Below are 18,936 nucleotides of genomic sequence, written 5' to 3'. Positions count from 1 at the left end.
GCTGAGTTTCAATGATTCACTCTAATGATAACGCACGCTCAGAACAAATCACGGTCTCTGATTGATTTAGGAGGCAACTTGCACAAATACCTGCAATCTAGTTCTAATCTTGTTTGTTTCCATTCCAATTATCCTGCATCAATGGTTTAAAAATGGGAACCGTCTGGTGCATACATCCAATCCATTTTAATAGAGGATAAATGTGGGTTATTGTGACCCTTTCCTCTTTCAGGCTCGGGACAGCACCAACTGTCTCAAGGCAATGATTGGGCCGAGTCAGCTCTGACTCTATTCAACTCTTCAAGGATTCAATTAATCATAAAGCCAATTCCATTCTGGGCTCCATCTGTCTTAACTCCGTCAGGGACTAATAATCACTCACTGTGTGTTTTTACACACTAGTTGAACTGAAATTAAGACTGATTTCATCATGGAGCACTCAAGAAGAAAATGCATTTCTTAGAAGAAAATTTCAAAGCTATTTTAGTGCTCAGTTTGGGTAAAGATGTTATTAAATAAACAAAAGAACATTTTTGTGTGTGTTAATCCTCACCTGAGGATATTTTTTCCATTGATTTTTAGAGAGGGAGGGAGGGACATTGATGTGAGAGAGATCTTCAATTGGTTGCCTCCCAAACATGCCCCAATCAGTCCAGGGATTGAACCTGCAACCCAGGTATGTGCCCTTGACTGGGAATTGAACCCATGGCCCTTTGGTGTGTGGACCAATGCTCCAACCACTTAGCCACACCAGACAGGGCAAAGAACATTTTTTAAAACTTCAAAATTCTTGCCAGTCTGAAATAATTCCTGCCACCCAAATCCTAGGAAGAGGGCAGCTCCTCAGGAGAACTAGAATCTCTCAATGTTGGGTCATACAACAGAGACACTCAATTTGTCCTTGGGCATCAGGAAAGCATGGGTACCCAAAAATCTCAAGGGAAAAAACGAAAAAGAAACAAAACAAAAAATAAAGAAAAAATATTAAGTCAATTTGATATTGGATACATTCTTTTTAAAAATCTAACTAGTCACCCATGCTGGAGATAGTGGACAATTTAAAATTTGGAATTATTTTTATTTAGAATTATCTATTTGTGGGGAGAAGATGATGGGGAAGGACAAGCACCATATTCTTTTCAGTGTTTGGGGTGTCTGGATGTCTTAAGCTGGCCCTGAGGATTTTAAGGCCTAACAGCCCTACCCTACTCCCCAGCAAAGGGCAAGAAATGTGGCTTCTGTCTTCTGTAAATAGCCAGGCTCTCCCAGAAGCATTAAAGTGGCTGCCTTGGCAAAAACTCAAGATAGAGCACTCTCACCCACCCCCAAATTATCCCCCATCCCTCTGGGGATCAGCTTTTTACTAAGAACAAGAGCAAGAAAGGGCCATAGCCCAACCAGTCAGCCACCTGGGTCTGAAAGCATTTGCAACTTGTCAGCAGGTTTTAGTATTTAGCCAAGCTTTTTATTTTTACTTTTCACAGTTGCAAAGACAAAGCATCTGGTCATTCCAGAGTCCAAAGTGCCTAGTGGCCATGGCATATCCAGCATAGCTCCCTACACCTGATTGTTACAAAATGGTCCTAACACAGTGCAGGGGAGATGCTGCAGACAAGGAGTCTGAGCATGTGATTGCTATATTGCCTTAACAGTTTTAAACTAAAATTCTAACTGGCACAAACTCCCAAAAAAAAACTAATGACACACTCATTCCAAACTTATCATCAAAGATGCGTTGTGAGTCATACTGGCTCTAAAAACCCATCAGTAATCACTTCTTAGACACAACAATAAAAAATATCCTTCATTTAAAGAATAAATTTTGCCTAAGTCTAATTAATTAGAGCACTGTCATTTTTAAACACTGGTCAATGAACACATTACCCCAAAATCTTCCACTTGAGTCATTTTACATTTATTAAAAACAAAAGTTACCTCCTAAGAAGCTCACTATGTACTAATAAACAGTGATATCTAAGATACATTGTTAAATGGAAAAAGCAAATTATAGAATCATATATATGTAGTAACCTACCCTTTGTATAAAAATAGGGGGGATGAAGGGGGAGAGGTTAACCAAAGAATTTATTCGCATATATGCACAACCCAAAGACAAGTGGACAATGGTGTGGAGAGGGACTGGGGAGGGGGGTAGGACAGGGCGGAATGGGTCATTGGGGAGAAAAAGGGACATCTGTAATATTTTTTAAAAAAAATAAAATAATTAAAAAAAAAATTATGTCTAGGCTACTTTGGAAAAATAGCTACATGTCTAACTGTAAGAATGAATCAAAGTTTAGGGTTGAAATTAACTCTGGAAGCAGACGGACAGAGGAGTGGAAGAGCCCATAGATTTGATAATAGTGATCAAGTTCTAGTTCTGATGTTCACACTGTGCATTCATGCATGTTCGTTTTTATTGTACTTCTCATTATGCTTTACACTTTATATCTTTGATAAATGTTTTTTTCACATGTATTAATTATTAAATAATAAAATAGTATGGGTTTTTTCACTATTCTAAAAAAAATAGGGGGGAAAACACTATATGGGTGTATGTGCTTAAATATGTATAAATCTCTCTAGAAGACAATGGCAACACTGGTTGCCTTGAGGAAGGAAAGCTAGACAGCTGGATGGAGTAGGAGAAAGTGTTTTTACCATGGACCTTTTGTGTCCTTTGAATTTTGAACCATGTGAATATATTATCAAATCAGAATTGAAGGCATAAAATTTAAATGTAAGTAAATCAAATCATAGACACTAATATGAGAATTTACCAAATAGTACAGAGAAGTATGGCCACATTCCATGGGGAAAACTAGAATCTTACACTGTCTTAGCCATGCAATCTTAGTGAATCTTTGGGTTTAGACTTCAAGAACACAAGGCGAAGATTAACCATTCTGAGAGAAAGTTATTATGAATATCTGGAGACAGGCTGTAGTAACAAAGAAGGGAGGGGAAGAGGAAAGTAAAGGGAGGGAGATGGGCAGGCTGAACAACTTTATATAAGACACTCATTGCCCCAACTAGCACCAAGGCACCATCTAGCTTGATAAACCCCCCAACAGTTTCTCACCTTTGCAAAAGGTAAAACTGTAGCTCATTTAAGGCAAAATTCATTCTGTGTTATAGGGTTGGAGAGGGGGGCTTTATCTGAATTTTGCAGGAGCAGGCTTTTCCAGATCCCAGGATTTCTCTGACTAAGCAGGAAATGCTACCTGAAGGCCGTATCTTAGCCTGAAAAATCAGAGCTTCTGACTCATCTTCTCATCCTGGCTGCCAGCTAGTTGGCTCTGTGTTCTTGAACAAATCACTTCGACAGAGGCACTGAGGGGAATTCAACCACTGATCAATCACTGTCCATAGCTCTTTGGTAAAAGCACCTGGGCAACAGGGATTTCATGTTAAATGCCATAGTTATGTATGAGGGCTTGCCTCTTTCTGGCCTCTCTTCCTGGCCAAGAACTGCCCAGTAAGTTTACTACTGGGCCCACTTTCGGCTTGACCTTTGCTTCTCTTTGAATCTTAGTGCCCACCCCAAAGAACTTTTCAGCAAGACAAGGAGAATTGTGAAAAAACACTCACTCCGAATGAAGGTATAAGACACAGAGCAACCACTGTGAGATAAAGTTTCTCAGGTCACCCTCCAGAACTCCCAGTTTATTGTTAACCAGAAAACCTACTGGGGCAGCCTTTATACTCAGCTCCATGACATGAGAACTTAAAGGACCTAACCACAAAAAGTAACCTGGGGAAGACTCTTGAGATCTGGGCAGGTGCTTTGCATTTTATTTTTCATACACTTTCCAGTTGGCTTTTTAAAAGAGCCTTGGCCCCCTTTATCCTTCCCATTTTCTGGGTGCTTTGCAAAGGGAAGGCTCTAAAACAGCCTAAACTACCCTGAGCTTGCCCGTCAAAGAGAACAGGAAGCCTCTGAGACATTCTGCATTCAGGCATGTCGGCCAGATGCTCTGGATGAGGCTGGGACACCAGGGCACAGCTATAATCCTTTCCTAGCAAGCAAGCCTGAAGTAACAATGGAACCAAAGCAACTGATTAAATGCAGTATAAAAGCTGAAAGAAGATAGAAATAAATTAGCTTTAAACCTCAAGGTTTTATATGCAAATGAAATGCAGTGGGGGCTGGGAAGCTGCCTGGAAAGTCAGTCTTAAGAGATTTGCCTGAAACAAAGGATTACGAATTGTTCAATAAATGGAAATCCTTCTGTTCCACAGCCACATGACAGCCTTTTATCCAATGCTGTTCGTTAAACACTTCACACGCATTCTGAGAAAATGGAATGTAGCCAACTTCCTGAAATAGCCGAGACTTCCCACCAGACACTACCCAGCACAGGCTGCAAAGCATGGCTGTCATCATCATCATCAATATTTCCTGCCATCTTTCAATTAATGCCCTCCTCCTACCCTTTATGGATTCTCCTCTTTAAATAATGGACTACTGTTACCTGCAGAAGAAAGGCGGGGAGAGAGAACTTTTAATTGATCAGAATTCAATAAACAAAACACTCAGAAGTACTTGATGAGAGGGAAAGAAGGAAGTATGACAGGAGAAAGTTCCCTATCTATGACCTTGTGACTTAAATTTCACAGAGAAACCACTCAGAAGGGGTTTGATGTTCTGAAAAATGAACCAGAGCAGCAGAGTTTAAACATGCTTGCCCAGTCTGGGCAGGCCTATTCTGGAAAGGCTGGTCAGAGCTGTTTTCAGGGTTTGTTGCCAATGGACAGAAGCCTGTGGGCATGAAATTCTTAATGAGGCCCAATTCAGTTAGTACCCAATGGACACCTTCTAATGCATAAGTGGACCATGGAAGGAAAGGAAGGTACAGAGCAGTTTTATCATGTTACATCCTGACTACCACTCAGACTATTGTCTATGAAAGCTAGCCTAAATAAGGAGACTTTTCCATAATCCCACCTCTTCCCTCCCTATCTCATTCCCTGCAACCTCAAAATATCAATGTCAAGAGCTTGTATAACTGATGAAAAAAAAAAACCCTTAGAGTGATGGCCCTTTCTGTGGGAGTCTGTTAACTTTTCAAACTATACAAAGAACGTGGGCCCTAGCCGGTCTGGCTCAGTGGTTAGAGTGTGACCCGTGGATTGAAAGGTCCCGAGTTCAATTCCAGCCAAGGGCACATACCTTGCTTGCAGGTTCGATCCCCAACTCTGGTTGGGGCACGTGAGGGAGGCAACCAATCGATGTACCTCTCTCACATCGATGTTTCTCTCTCTCTCTCCCCCTTCCAATCTCTCTAAATCAATAAAAACATATTTTAAAAAACATAAAGAGAACCAATAGTGTCAACAATAAAAAAAATGGTTAAAATTTTAGTTCTATGTATTTTGCCACAATAAAAATAAATTGATCATAAAAAAAATAAAGAGAAAACACTTTAAACAAAAAGACTGATAATTCTGACTTTAAAAACATACTTAAAGCATGTATAACAAAGGTAACATAAGCAATGTTAGATGACCAGCCACATACCCGAAGATATTTGCTATGCATATAACTAACAAAAGATAAGTATCCAGACTATATATGACATATTAAAAAATATGCATACCATATATAAGTATTCACATGATATATAATATATAAAAATGCCTACTGAACAAATAAACAAAAGACAATAGAAAAATGGACAAGATATGAAGTAATTTTTAAAAGTGGCAGCTCTGATAGCACAAAAACATACAAAAATGTACTCAACCAAAGGAAGGAAGAAAAGTAAGAAAAGAAGGAAGCACAGAAGGAGAGAAAGACATTTCTGAGCATACGTGCAGCATGGCTCCAGTTATGGGCGGGGGTGGGGGGGACTTAACCTCTATAGCCATCAGGGAGAGAGAATCAAAAAGAAGAATGAGTCACCCTTCACACCCATGAGATTGGCAGGACTCTAAATACATACATACATATACACATAAACAACACCCTTATTACAAAGACAGATATATGGTAACTATAAAAATAGATATAACATACACAGAATTTAGAACACTGTATTTTTTCCTTCTCTGGGGCAGAAGAAAGGAAATCGAATTAGAAAGAAAGGATTATGTAAGAGTCTTCAATTGTACATAATGTTTTATTTCTTTTAAAAATCTGAAGCAAATATAGCAAATTTTAGTTTTTTAAATGTGGGTAGTGAGTACAAAATTTTCTAAATTGCTCTTTATGTTTGAAATATTTCATATTTTTTAAATAACATGAAGACAAAACGCATATACTCTTGATATAGAAAAGGCTTTACTACGTATGTCATAAAAAACAGAAACCATGAAATAATAGATTAACAATTTTGTCTAAATAAACATTTTTAACTTCCACATAGGAAAGTACACTACAGAAGGTTAAAAGAAAAAACAGGGTTCTGGTCAAGATGGCGGTATAGGTAAATGCGGTTCTCGCCTCGTCCCACAGCACATCAGTTCTACAAGTAGGAAATGAAAGAAGAAGCCATGTCTGGACTGGAAGGAGGGGCAGAGACCCCAACCAGGCTGGTCCCACACCCACATGTGGCAGATAAAAATCAGGAGGGATATCTCAGCTGTGGAGGTCCCCTCTGAGGGGCGAGGGGTCCCAGCCCCACACCAGGCCCCCCCATCCCAGTGTTTCAGTGCCAGGAAGAGAAGTCCTCAAAATCTCTGGCTGTAAAAACCAGCTGGGATTGAGGGGCTGAGGGAGACAGAGGCTGCTGGAGTCCCAGGCAGTTCCTCTTAAAGGGCCTGCATGGCTTACTCGGACTCACTCCCTCTGAGCTCCAACGCTAGGGCAGCAGCTTGAGAGGCACCAAAGACATACCATAGGAGCTGAATTGTCCAGACTCAGGGAGAGAGAAGCACTGGCAGAGGCCACTGTTCCTTTGCTGAGCCCTCCCCCCATAGAGCTGGCAAGCAGGCGCCATATCTGAGACCCTATATACTGTTTGCCCCACCCTGGTGATTCCCTGAGGCCCCTCACCACCCAATTTTTGGGCCCACCCATCTGTTTCCAGTGGTTTTTCCATGTGAACACCCTTTCTTGGCTTATGCTTCATATTTTCCTAAAATCTCTCAAACAAGTAGCATCTGGCCTCAGCAAGCCCTATACCTCTCACTCAGTGGCCCCAGGCCTGGCACTAGCAGCAGCCGGCCTTGGTTCACAGCTTGGCTTCTCCAGGGAACCTCTAAGCTCAGCACAAGTAGCAGCAATCTGCAGAGTGCTTTGTAGCTATCTGCAAAAATAATGACAGAAAACTTCGCTAACTGGGTGAAGGAAATAGACATACAAGTCCAGGAAGCGTGGAAAATCCCAAACAACATGAATCCAAAGAGGCCCACACCAGATGCTGGGTGACCCTGGGCAGAGCACAGGTGGTGGCTGACTCTGGCCTGCACCCAGGAGGCCCCAGAGCCAGCACACCCAGTGAACAGCTTCAGACCGTATCAAAGCACCACCATCCAACCACCTTCACAAGCAACACACTTAAGGGGCAGACTCAGCGGGCACCAGAGCACTGCTGAAGTAAGTCCTCCTCTGTGCAGTGGGATGCTGCATAGCTGATCCTCTATAATGTTTAGAGGTCCGTGGTCGCAACCAGTCCTTGCAGCTGATCCACCTGGGGATAAATCCCTCCCATTGATGTTCCATCACCAATCAAGGCTCAACTGCAAAAGGAGTGTGTACACAGTCCACACGAGGAGGCACACCTCAAGTGCCCAACTTGGTGATTGGGGAGGCAGTGCCACTGGATCCTATAGGACACCTACTACATAGTAGCTTTACCTAATACATAGAAACAAACACAGGGAGGCTGCCAAAATGAGGAGACAAAGAAACATGCCCCAAATGAAAGAACAAAACAGAACTCCAGAAAAAGAACTAAACAAAATGGAGACAAGCAATCTACTAGATGCAAAGTTTAAAACACTGGTTATAAGGGTGCTCAATGAACTCAGTGAGAACCTCAACAGCATAAAAAAGGACCAGTCATAAATGAAGAATGATTTACAGGGAATCAACAGAAGACTAGATGAAGCAGAGAATCAAATCAGCAATTTGGAATATAAGGAAGCAAAACACCCAATCAGAACAGCAAAAAGGGAAAGAATAAAAAAAAAATGAGGATAGTGTAAGGAGCCTCTGGGACAACTTTAAGACTACCAACATGGGGGTGCCAGAAGGAGTACAGAGAGCAAGAAATTAAAAACCTATTTGAAAAAATAATGACAGAAAACTTCGCTAACTGGGTGAAGGAAATAGACATACAAGTCCAGGAAGCGTGGAGAATCCCAAACAACATGAATCCAAAGAGACCCACACCAGGACACATCATAATTAAAATGCAAAAGGTTAAGGACAAGGCAAAAATCTTAAAAGCAGCAAGAGAAAAGCAGTTAGCCACCGACAAGGGAGATCCCATAAAACTGTCGGCTGATTTACCAATGCAAACTTTGCAGGCCAGAAGGGATGGGCAAGAAATAGTCAAAGTGATTAAAAGCAAGGGCCTACAACCAAGATTACTCTACACAGCCAGTATATCATTTAGAATTGAAAAGAGATAAAGCACTACCCAGACAAGAAAAGGCTGAAGGAGTTTATCACCCCCTTTTAAGAGGAAAAAAGATAAAAACATGAATAAGAAAATATCGCAAAGAGAAAACTATATAACAAAGGCAAACACATAATAAAAGCAGTGGATCAACAAACAATAAAGATAGTACAAAGGTTAAAAGGCAAAAGTAGAAAGATCATGTGTAATTACAACAGTAAATTAAGAAATAAGCACAAACACACATACACAGAAGTAGTAAAAAAAAAAAAATGACATAAACATGAAGGGGGTGAGTAAAACTGGCAGTGATTTTAGAATGTGTTCAAACTTAAGTGATCATTAACTTATAATAGACTGCTATAAATATAGCTTGGTATATACGAAGGACATGGTAACCACAAACCAAAAGAAAAGCTATCAACTTTTGAATTTCTACCAATATGATAGGTGAGAAACAGTATTTCAGTGTAGTTTTAATTGGTCTTTATCTTATGAATGAGGTTGAGCATTTTTTCACATGGTTAAGCCATTTACATTTCTTTTATTCAATGAGCTGTGTGTCTGCCCTGTTTTTCTACAGTTATTAGTGTGTTTCTTCTCTATTTTTAGGCGCTTCTTTTTATATATTAATGCTATGTTGGTAATATAATTTGCAAACATTTTTTCCAGTTTATTTATTGAGACCATTTTAGGCTAAATTCTCAGGTTGGAGATTTTCAGGCAACAAAAGGAATATTATTTTCCAGTCCAAATGTACTCTAGGGCTGTACTGGGTAAAGAATTTTCTGGGGAATTTTTCTCCCTTCCATTCAAAGCCAAATTGCCTTACTATATCCTTTTGAGTGGAAGATTTTAATTTTCCTAATTCTTCCTTTCACAGGCTGTAGGCTTTGTCTCCTGTTCTCCAAGTTACAAAGCCTGTTAAAACCAAAAGCTCTTGGCCATTAGGGAATGGCAAATGTCCCCAGGACAGCTGTAACTTTCAGTGTTGTGTATCTCATAGGATTTGTGCTTTCCATTATATTTGTCACTAAGCCTTCTCTCACTTTCTTGCAAGACCACCACATAAAGAATATGACGTTATTAATTTTCCCTTTAGTTACGCAAAGCAGTGGCCCTATAGTTTGTCAGCTGAATTGAGTGCTTAAAGAAATTTTTAAATATTTAATCTAGCATTTTCAGATATTCTGAACCAAGAATGCTTCTTGGGAAACGTAAACCTCCACTTGCTAGATACAGAAGTCTCCTAGTTCTGTTTTGTTACTTATATTTGTAATTAAAATTTAAACAATAATGCATACTCATTATTTTTAAAAAATCAAACAAAATAGAAGAGAAAAATAAAAAGCTTCCCTGTTCTTAGTGACTTCGTTCCTCACACTGATTTTTGGTGATTTCAGCTTTTGTGTTACACTATTTAGTTTGTACCTTGAAATGTTCTAAGCAGCCACATGAAACTTACCCTCTGTAAGGTGCTGTGGGTATCACAGACTTAGATACCAGTTTCCATTCTCAAGCAATTTTCAATTTTTTTTGGGGGGAAAGGGAGAACACAGAGGAAAGGCCTGGCATACAAAGAGAATTACATATAGTAAAGAGTCAGTTTAAGAGTCCAGACAACAACAGCTAATGAAGTTGAAAGGAAAGAGCTAATGAAGTTTGCAGGCTGGAGTTATGCAGGAAACAACTTAAGAAGGTAGTTAATAACAACAACAACAAAATCTGAAGTCAGCCACATAGAAGATGTGGAGGAGGCAGGAGCACATCACAAAGATTTTTTTAAATGCTGAAGGGACAAGTTCATCAAGCAAAGTGGTGCCTCCCACCCCAAAATGAAGTCTTGGTTTCTGTAATACTCAGAGTGCCTGAGACTTCATTTTCCATTTGTAATTAATTGCCATTTGAAAAAAGAAATAAGACTTTGAATGCACCTTTAAGACCAATCTTGGTTAATATACTAATCAATTTATTAGATACAAAATGGTTTGAACATCCTCCCTGTTACTGAAGGAGTGTAAAAAAAAAATTTTTATCCTCACCTAAGGATATGTTTTTATTGATTTTAAGGGGGGAGGGAGGGAAGGAGAAACATCGATGTGAGAAATATCGATCAGTTGCCTCCGTATGTGCCCTGACCCTGAATCCAACCCACAACCTAGGTATATGCCGACTGGGAATTGAACCGCAACCCAAATGCTGGCATCTGCGGCACCTGGCCTCATCCGAATCTCTAACCTATTTTCCGAGGGTGGGGGGTGGCAGGTGGCTACGTACTCATTTCCACAGCCTTAGACTTTAGAGTTAAGGAGCAGTATCTGAATCATCCGCTATTATATCATTACTAATAAAGACAATACTCTACACTCAGCCTGCATATGCTATCTGGAAAAACATTTCATTTCTTAGGTATCTCTTTAGTCTTTTGTCTCTTCATTTATTCATTCAATCATTATTTCCTAGCACTCAATGCTAGGTCCTAAGCTATATACCAGAAAGACAGCAAGATTAAGGCAGAAAAAGAATCCCACCCTCCTCCTGCTTCTAATAAGAGTTACCAACAGAAGACAGGTAATCAAACAAATACATACTTGCAAATTGAGATGAGTGTTAAGAAAGAAGCAAGGGAAATTTTTTAAAAAGTTTAATATCTGAGAGGGATTTTAGAGATTTTAGAAATTTTATTAATATGGCTATGTTCAGTTGCAAGTAACAAAATAAGGACAAACACTGTTTAAACCACACACACATTTAATTCTCTCTCACAACAAAGGTCTAGAAGTAGAAGGTTCCAAAATCAAGACAGTGGCTAAACTGTCTCATAAAGGACCTAGGCTCCTGTCTTTCCTTCTACTGCGCTCCTCAGCATGGAGGCTTTTTGTCCTTGTCCTTTTCACCTCACTGGTGTAAGCCAACTGCAGTAGCTCCAAGCCAACTGCGATGAAGGCAGAATCCCAGGCAGGGTCTCCTTACCTTATTATAAGAGAGCAAAACCCTTCCCAGAAGCCTTCCCAGCAAACATCTCTTTATGTCTCATTGGTCAGAACCGGGTCACATGCCCATCTGTAAATCAATCTATGTCCATGGAGAATGGGATTACTATGCTTGCTTTAGCAGTGGGAGAGGGAATCCCCTCCCTGAACACACTGCTTACCTCAAAGTTCCTTAATATAGACTTAAAAAAAAGAAACGTTGTTTAGTAGACAACAACAGAGAAAATAAAAACCCACAGGATTCATTCACCAGCTAGATAAGGAGAAAGAAGACTCAAATATCACTCACAAGTTTCAAGCTTGGGTAACTATGACAGTCATACTGCCAAGAATAGATAAAAAGAGAACGTGGGAGGAAAAATCTAGTTTGTGAGAGAGACAAAAATGAACTCCATTTTCTTTTCCTTAACTCTGAGGTGCAACTAGACAGCCTGGTAGAAATGGAGGATGAGGCCTGAGGGGAAAGGCTGGACTTCAACAGATGCTGGAGTGACCTGCAACGAGGCACCTGAAACCACGGGAAACGGTAGGGCCACTGGCAGAAAAGGGAGAGGACGAGGTCAGAAAAATCTCGGTGAATAGCTATAATTAGGAGATAGGAAGATGATGACATTGCCATAAAAGGAGAGGGAATAATTAATTACTGATATTCAAGAACCAAGGGACTACAATAACGTAGCAGCCAAGAAGTAAAATTTCCAAAAGAAAGCAGTGGTTGACGCTGTAAACTGCTACACAGATGGTGACGATTCCAAAACACTCTTGAAAAATTTCAGGGATGGTAGGAATATAATGCTCATGAGCACTTATTTGGATCATCTTTTGTCTACTCTTTCAAAGAGTTTGGAAGGGAAGGGAAGATGTGCAGAGGCTAGAGGTCACAATAAGGACAAAAATCATGTTCAACAGGAGAGAGAACAATGTGAAGAGATAACGGAGGTGGTCAGAGAAAATCAGATGTTGAAAAGAATGGGAAGTGAGTTTCAAAATATCTTGCAGATGACAGAAGTAAAGATAAATATTAATTTGGGAATGTTTACCCCAGTAAGCTCACAAAAACCATCAGGAAACACAGAGAAGATAGAGATGAGCACTGAAATTCGCTGAGTGTGGCAAGAAAGAAATCTGGAAATTGGAGGCCAATAGATGAAGACAGAACAATGGCCAAATGGTTAAAAATGAACTGGTAAGTCAGGCCAGTGTGGCTCAGACACTGAGAGTTCACCCATGAATCAAGAGGTCCCTGGTTCAATTCCCAATCAAGGCACATGCCTGAGTTGTGGGTGAGCTCGATCCCCAGTAGGGGGCATTCGGGAGGCAGCCAATCAATGTCTCTCTCTCATTGATGGTTCTATCTCTCCACCCCTCTCCCTTCTTTCTCTAAAAAAATTAACAAAAAACTTTTTTTTTTTAAAGTGACTGAGGCAAGGGCATGAGAACAGCAGTGCTTCCCAGTGTGAGCACACCAATTTCTTGATAATTTAACATGACAGTTGAAAGGTCAAGGTTACATACAGGGAAATAAAAAGAAAACAAGGAAGAAGCCAGTTTGCTGAGAAGTAAAAGAAAAACCTAATTACAGAAGGCCCCATGGCCTCTGAAGTTACAAAGCCTTTCTGAGACTTCCTATACACAGCAACACAAATGACCTGTCCGGGACTCCCAGACTCCTGGTTAGGTCAGACTGTAGACAGATGCAAAGGTGCCATTATGAGATGAAATCAGGTCACAGAAAAGGCACTGAAAATAACTGACTTGAAGAAGAAAAGAGGTTTTTTAAAAAAAGAGAAGAAACCATAAAAAGATGTAAAAAGATGAAGCTGCCAAAAGCATCAGACTCCTATCTCCCTATCTCCGCATAACTTCTTATGCAAGAGCTTGACCGCCTTATACCGGGGCAACAAACAGCAGAAAATGAGTGTGTGTGTGTGACCCATAAATAAGTGGGAATAATATTTAAATAAGGGAACAAACCATTTCAGTGGCCATGTAACATTCAGTAGCCACATCAATTACATTTAGGTTAATGCCTTCTTCTTGATCTTGGAATAATCACTTCACATTTAACACCAAGGAAGAGATCGCTTCATCCATAGAAATGTGTGTGGAGGCCTTATTAAGCAATTAAGACAGGTAGGCAAATAAAGCAGCAAGATTAGCATCAAGAGATACGCTACGTGGTAGAACATAAGCACCTTAACTGAAGAGAAAAATGAGGAAATAAAGGTTTATACTGTAAAAACTAAAGAAATAAGAATTGCCTCACAGTGAAAACTCATAGTAAAAAGGACACATGGTGAGCATGATGATGTTATATACTCTTTATCACTGACAGGTGCTTTATAAGCATTTTCACAGGACTGACTATATATTGTTATTTCATATTCACTTAACCTTATGAAATGCAGAGGACACCTATTATTGTTCCTAGTTAATAAATGAAAAAAGTGAGGCTTAGAAAGGTGAAATCACTTGCCAGTGGGCAAAAAGCCAGAAAATGGTAGAAACTGGACTTGAACTAGATTTTCCAACTCTAGGTAAAGTGATGTACCTTGCCCTCTGAAATGCTCAAACATTTGGACTGATTGAGCAGTATTCTTGCCCATCAGCAGAAAACTACAAGGAATGACCTCTAAGTAACACCATCAAATCCTGGGACTCCATGATTCCAATGTGCTCAATATCCCTTGAAGAGCCTCTTGACAAGGAGGAATCACTGTACGCTGGGGACAGGGAAGGAACTGCAGAACCAATACTTAGGACATCAAAAGGAAATAATGAATATCAGACTAGAGCACTGAAACCTGCCTCTCTGCATAGAAATATTCTACATTGCATCAAGTTCCTCTTGGCATAAAACACTGACATTTCATGACGTTCAAAAGCCTGCTGCTGGCTTCCAAAAGCTCTGGCACCATACCATGTTGTCACTGCAACGGCCCTCCAGTGAGCCTGGCTAGAACATTGTGAATACAGCAGTACACTTGTCACCAAAATAATAAACTGCAATATTTTATATTTATCTCTTTAAATTTTAGTGATACTGCATAAATGTTAACATGGTCTTGCCCTAATACAATCACAGAGAAGTCTTAATAATACCACATATTGGCACAGCCCCAGGTGGGTTATGGCCTGCTAAGCAGGTCCAATGCATATTTCTCAAGTCATTTAGTCTCCTTTAACTAAGAAGTGACATCAAGATACTACACAGTTTTCCATAAGAAATGTGTTTCCAGAAGCAATGGCAAGGAACAAGTAAAATCATTTGTTTTTATTGAAAGTAGAAAGTACTTGGAATTATGGAAAAAATTTCCAAAAAGGGTCTCAGAAGAGAGGTTAATATGTTTGATTTAGTTCTTTTATGGCTTGAAAAACAAAATGTGAGCCTCAGTAAGTTCTCAAGCCTCTAAAGCCTTATGTCACAGGAGTGGGGAAAGTCTGGCCCACGGGCTGTGTATGGCACACAAAATCATTTGGTCTGGCCCTGCCAAGGCATCACCAAAGAGAAGCAGTTCCAGCCATCACATTAGGGGTGAGTTAATTAAATGTTTGACCAAATACAGCAGGCTAATTTTTAAGTTGATCATTTTGTATGGCCCGTGAATGATGTTATAAATATCCAAATGGCCCTTGACAGAAAAAAGGTTCCCCACCGCTGCCTTATGAGGGCTGAAATCACAGCTACCAATGACAAGCTCGGGTTCTCCACCTTTCCAGTGGATGCACAAGTATCCTGGGAAACTATCTGGCTCTGTAGGTGGGGCTAAGGGAAATGGAGCACCTTGGAGGCCATAGCCTTGACTGTCAACAACACAACCACAGAATAACCAGGGCTTCAAGATCAAGGCAGGTTAGTGACAAAGGAAACAAAGGCCTGTAGTGCTCTCAGTTTCTCTTCATGGAACAATTCTTCGGACCTTCCCCATTTTGCCCCTTAATTTACTAAGAAAAGGTGCTGAAGCTTTTCAGAATGAGAGAACATCAGACAGATTCTAATTAAATAAAGATAAGCATGGATGAAAGGCAAAGGAAATTTTTTCAAGAGAAAGCCTCCAATGGTAAAGATGTTCAGAATAGCCTTTTTTCCTACAACATCACAATCCCTACATCCAAGCAAGACAACCCCTAATAGTCACCACTCATTCCCTATAGCAAGAATCAGAATATTCGTTCCTGTTTTAGAGAAACAAATGGTCTTAGGAGCAGATTTTCAAAAATGGAAGGAACTATAGCTCCAATAGAACAACTGCAGCTTAAAGACATCTTGACTTTTTAGTTTGGCTTTCCAACTAGGTTGCCTTTCCAACTAGGAAAGAGTTTGTAAAAACAAACTAAATAATTCTAGATTTGAGAACTACTAATTAAACTAATTAAGTGGTACCCACATACTGGATACATCCACTCTTTGGAGAGATCAGTCTTTTAGCACCAGCCAGACTAACTGAAATTTAAACAACTCCCAACTTACAGAGTCCGATAACCTGACTGCATGTTGACTGGTTCCAGACAACTAGGAAAAAGACACATTTCCCCAAAGCCCCTCCTTGGTCAGGTTCATCATCAGATATATGTATGTAGCCTCACTTCCAAAAGGATCAGCTCTTGGAGTTCATCTCCCTTCCTCTCAACTATCTATGATTGATATATATAACTTTTTATTAGCTTTGAATAAAACAGAGAATGTGATCTAAAAGATGTCGTGAAGTGACCATTTATATAAGATGAGGGGGAAAAGAGAGTCATAAATGGTGACAACAAGGGTGAAAATTTTTATCTACTTGAAATAAGAACAGAATCAAATTCTTACTCATGTTTCATTGAGATTACAGTGAAATAGGAATAGGGATGTACACGAGTTCAAATGTAATCTTTTTCTGGGCCATTGAGTCCAAGAGTAAAGCTAGAACTCACCTCAAGGGCCCAAACAATCCTGGCTACTGAGAAATCCATTCTTGTTGCTCACCTGGAAAAGGCAGCCCCCAGCACAAACGCAGCATATTCCTTCACCAGAGGCTCTGTGCTGTTCAGCCCATTGATCACCACTTGAAGGCCACCGAAGGAAAGCAGGTCCTGTGCATTATCCATCTGCAACAAAGGCATTTCTTAGGACAGCACTGTCATCAAGAAAAGAAGAGCTCTTCTTATAGCCTTTCTTTTAGTGACTCTCCAAAAACAAACTAAAAAGTCCAGTAAAAATCAATGGTTGCCTTTCAAACTAGAAAAGAGTGTGTAAAAACAAACTAAGTGTTTAAATAATCTTAAATTTGAGAACTACTAATTAAACTAACATGACTTATGAGCACCTGTGTGGGAACTGGCGAAAATGGCACCTATTTATTGCTTATGCCAAACATGTCCTGGAAAATTCTAATACTGTAATGAGTCATGAAGCTTACTCCTAATGTACAAGCTGTTAACACAAAGATCTGACATCATCAACATCACTAAATGGTACCACGCTTCCTGTTGATGTCTAGCCCCAATTGGGGAAATGGAGGCAACAGACATTTTTTCAAAAAGATGATTTTTAATTAGAAGTCAGGGACTATAAAAGGAGCCCCACTGCAGGGGAAGGGGGACTTGGAAGAGTAATAGGGAAGAAGTAACAACAGTACCCTTCTTTTCTCTCTTCCTCACTTCATACAGTCCAAGGTTGACTGAACCTACGGATATTCATGAGAAAATCTGAACAAAAGTCTCTCTCTCAAAGGCTTGCCTAGACCTGTGATAATGGCTAGTGGCTATTCATTGCACAGCGCAGAACATTTCCACCATCACATAAAGTTCTATTGGACAGCACTGGTCTAGGCTATCATTTAAGGTCCAAAGACTCAATTCCAGATGATCTATCTTTTATTTTAAGAAAGAGGGGATATCTCATTCTCCAAGCTTCTTTAGTATCCTAGAACAGTAAGAACTTCCTCAGAAAGGTCACAGGATCCTGTTTTCCTTATGGAGTAGCTTTAAGTGTCCCTTGAAAATATCTTTGTTGCTACAAAAGCTGCCTCTTGCCCACATGCTGCTCCCACTTTATGAATCATCAGGAAAACCCAGGAAGGTAGGGCCCAACAACAACGTGACTGCTACCCACCTTTTTCCTCCAGACGCTACAGAGCCCTTTCCTACCTATGTCCTTCAGAACTGGAAGAGGGTTCTAACAGAGAAATCGAGTTTAAAGAACTGTATTTCACTCTGCTTTGGTGTGGGCCTAGCCTGTTTTTACCACTTAGAAGATCATTCTTACATATTCTGACGTAAACTCCACAAGAGCGAGGGTTTTTGTCTGTCCACTGTTGTAGGTCTAGTGACTTGTTAGCGCTAAGCATATAGTTAGGTGCTCAATAATCATTAAACTAATGAATAAATCTGGTCAGAAAAAAAAGTTACTGCAATAAACACTTTTAAAAAAAGGCAATCTGGAGTATCCGTGCCAACAAAATGGATGGGTCCCTGGTATCACAGACCTGAAAAGATGGCCAATCCAGGGACATAGTGAGTATGGAGTCTGCTCTGCCATAAAGGCTCCAAGCCAGGGCTGGGATTTTTCTGCCCTAATCTGTCCTCATGAAGAGGAATGATTATTAGGCTATAGCACAGCTAACCAGGGAGACTCACAAGTGGGTGCTTTACTAACATATGCACAAATAATACATACTGAGCCTTCCTTCCTTACATACTGATTTTAATTTTTTAAAAATATATCTTTATTGATTTCAGGGAGAAGAAGGGAGAGAGAGAGGGAGAGTTGAAACATCAATGATGAGAGAGGCATCATTTGATCGGCTGCCCCCTGCACGCCCCCGACTGGGGATCGAGCCCGCAACCCAGGCATATGCCCTGACCGGGAATTGAACCACGATCTCCTGGATGCTAGGCTGATGCACAACCGCTGAGCCATGCCCGGCCAGGCCATACTCTGATTTTAAAACCGAAGAATTTACTGCCTCTTCTTTGACCCTCCTTCCTCCAGGTCTTCCAGATACAAAACCATGGCTCAGAGTCCTGTCATTCTGTGCCTGGGATGCCTACATATCAAAGCTTATATGAGCTCCTACCAGAACAGCTGCCACTCTGAAAGCCCCAAAACAACGCAGCCCAGAGTCACAAAGGTTCTGTTCTAGATTGTTTATCTTTACTACTACAAAGATAATGTAGAGTGTTAGAAATGCTGACATTTATATAAGCATTTCAGCCTTCTCTAGATGTTTTCTCATTTGTTATTTCACTAGAGATGAGGAAGAAAGGAGTCATTCTGCCCAATGCACACCCAGAAGACCAAGCCCTGAAATCTAGGTTTGGAGCCAGGACTTCCCCAGGATGCCTTCAGAATGGGGTGGGACAGGTGGAGAGGAGCTCAAGGTAAAGGAGGAGAG

The 18,936-nt window shown here is 40.3% G+C and overlaps 1 protein-coding gene across 3 annotated transcripts in view; it reads right to left on the bottom strand.

Moving 5' to 3' along the window:
* Positions 1-18,936, bottom strand: part of SIL1 (SIL1 nucleotide exchange factor) — a 252,983-nt gene that overhangs the window by 48,477 nt on the left and 185,570 nt on the right. For all 3 annotated transcript variants that reach the window (XM_087816342.1, XM_087816343.1, XM_016203791.2), the window contains exon 7: positions 16,527-16,648. In XM_087816342.1, the coding sequence (XP_087672468.1) occupies positions 16,527-16,648 (122 nt within the window). The remainder of the gene's footprint in view (positions 1-16,526; positions 16,649-18,936) is intronic.

This window comes from Miniopterus natalensis, chromosome 4 (genome assembly GCF_054644295.1).
Source record: "Miniopterus natalensis isolate mMinNat1 chromosome 4, mMinNat1.hap1, whole genome shotgun sequence".
Taxonomy (NCBI): domain Eukaryota; kingdom Metazoa; phylum Chordata; class Mammalia; order Chiroptera; family Miniopteridae; genus Miniopterus; species Miniopterus natalensis.
The sequence above is the reverse complement of the archived record's forward strand: the minus strand, read 5'-3'. Positions and strand labels throughout refer to the sequence as shown.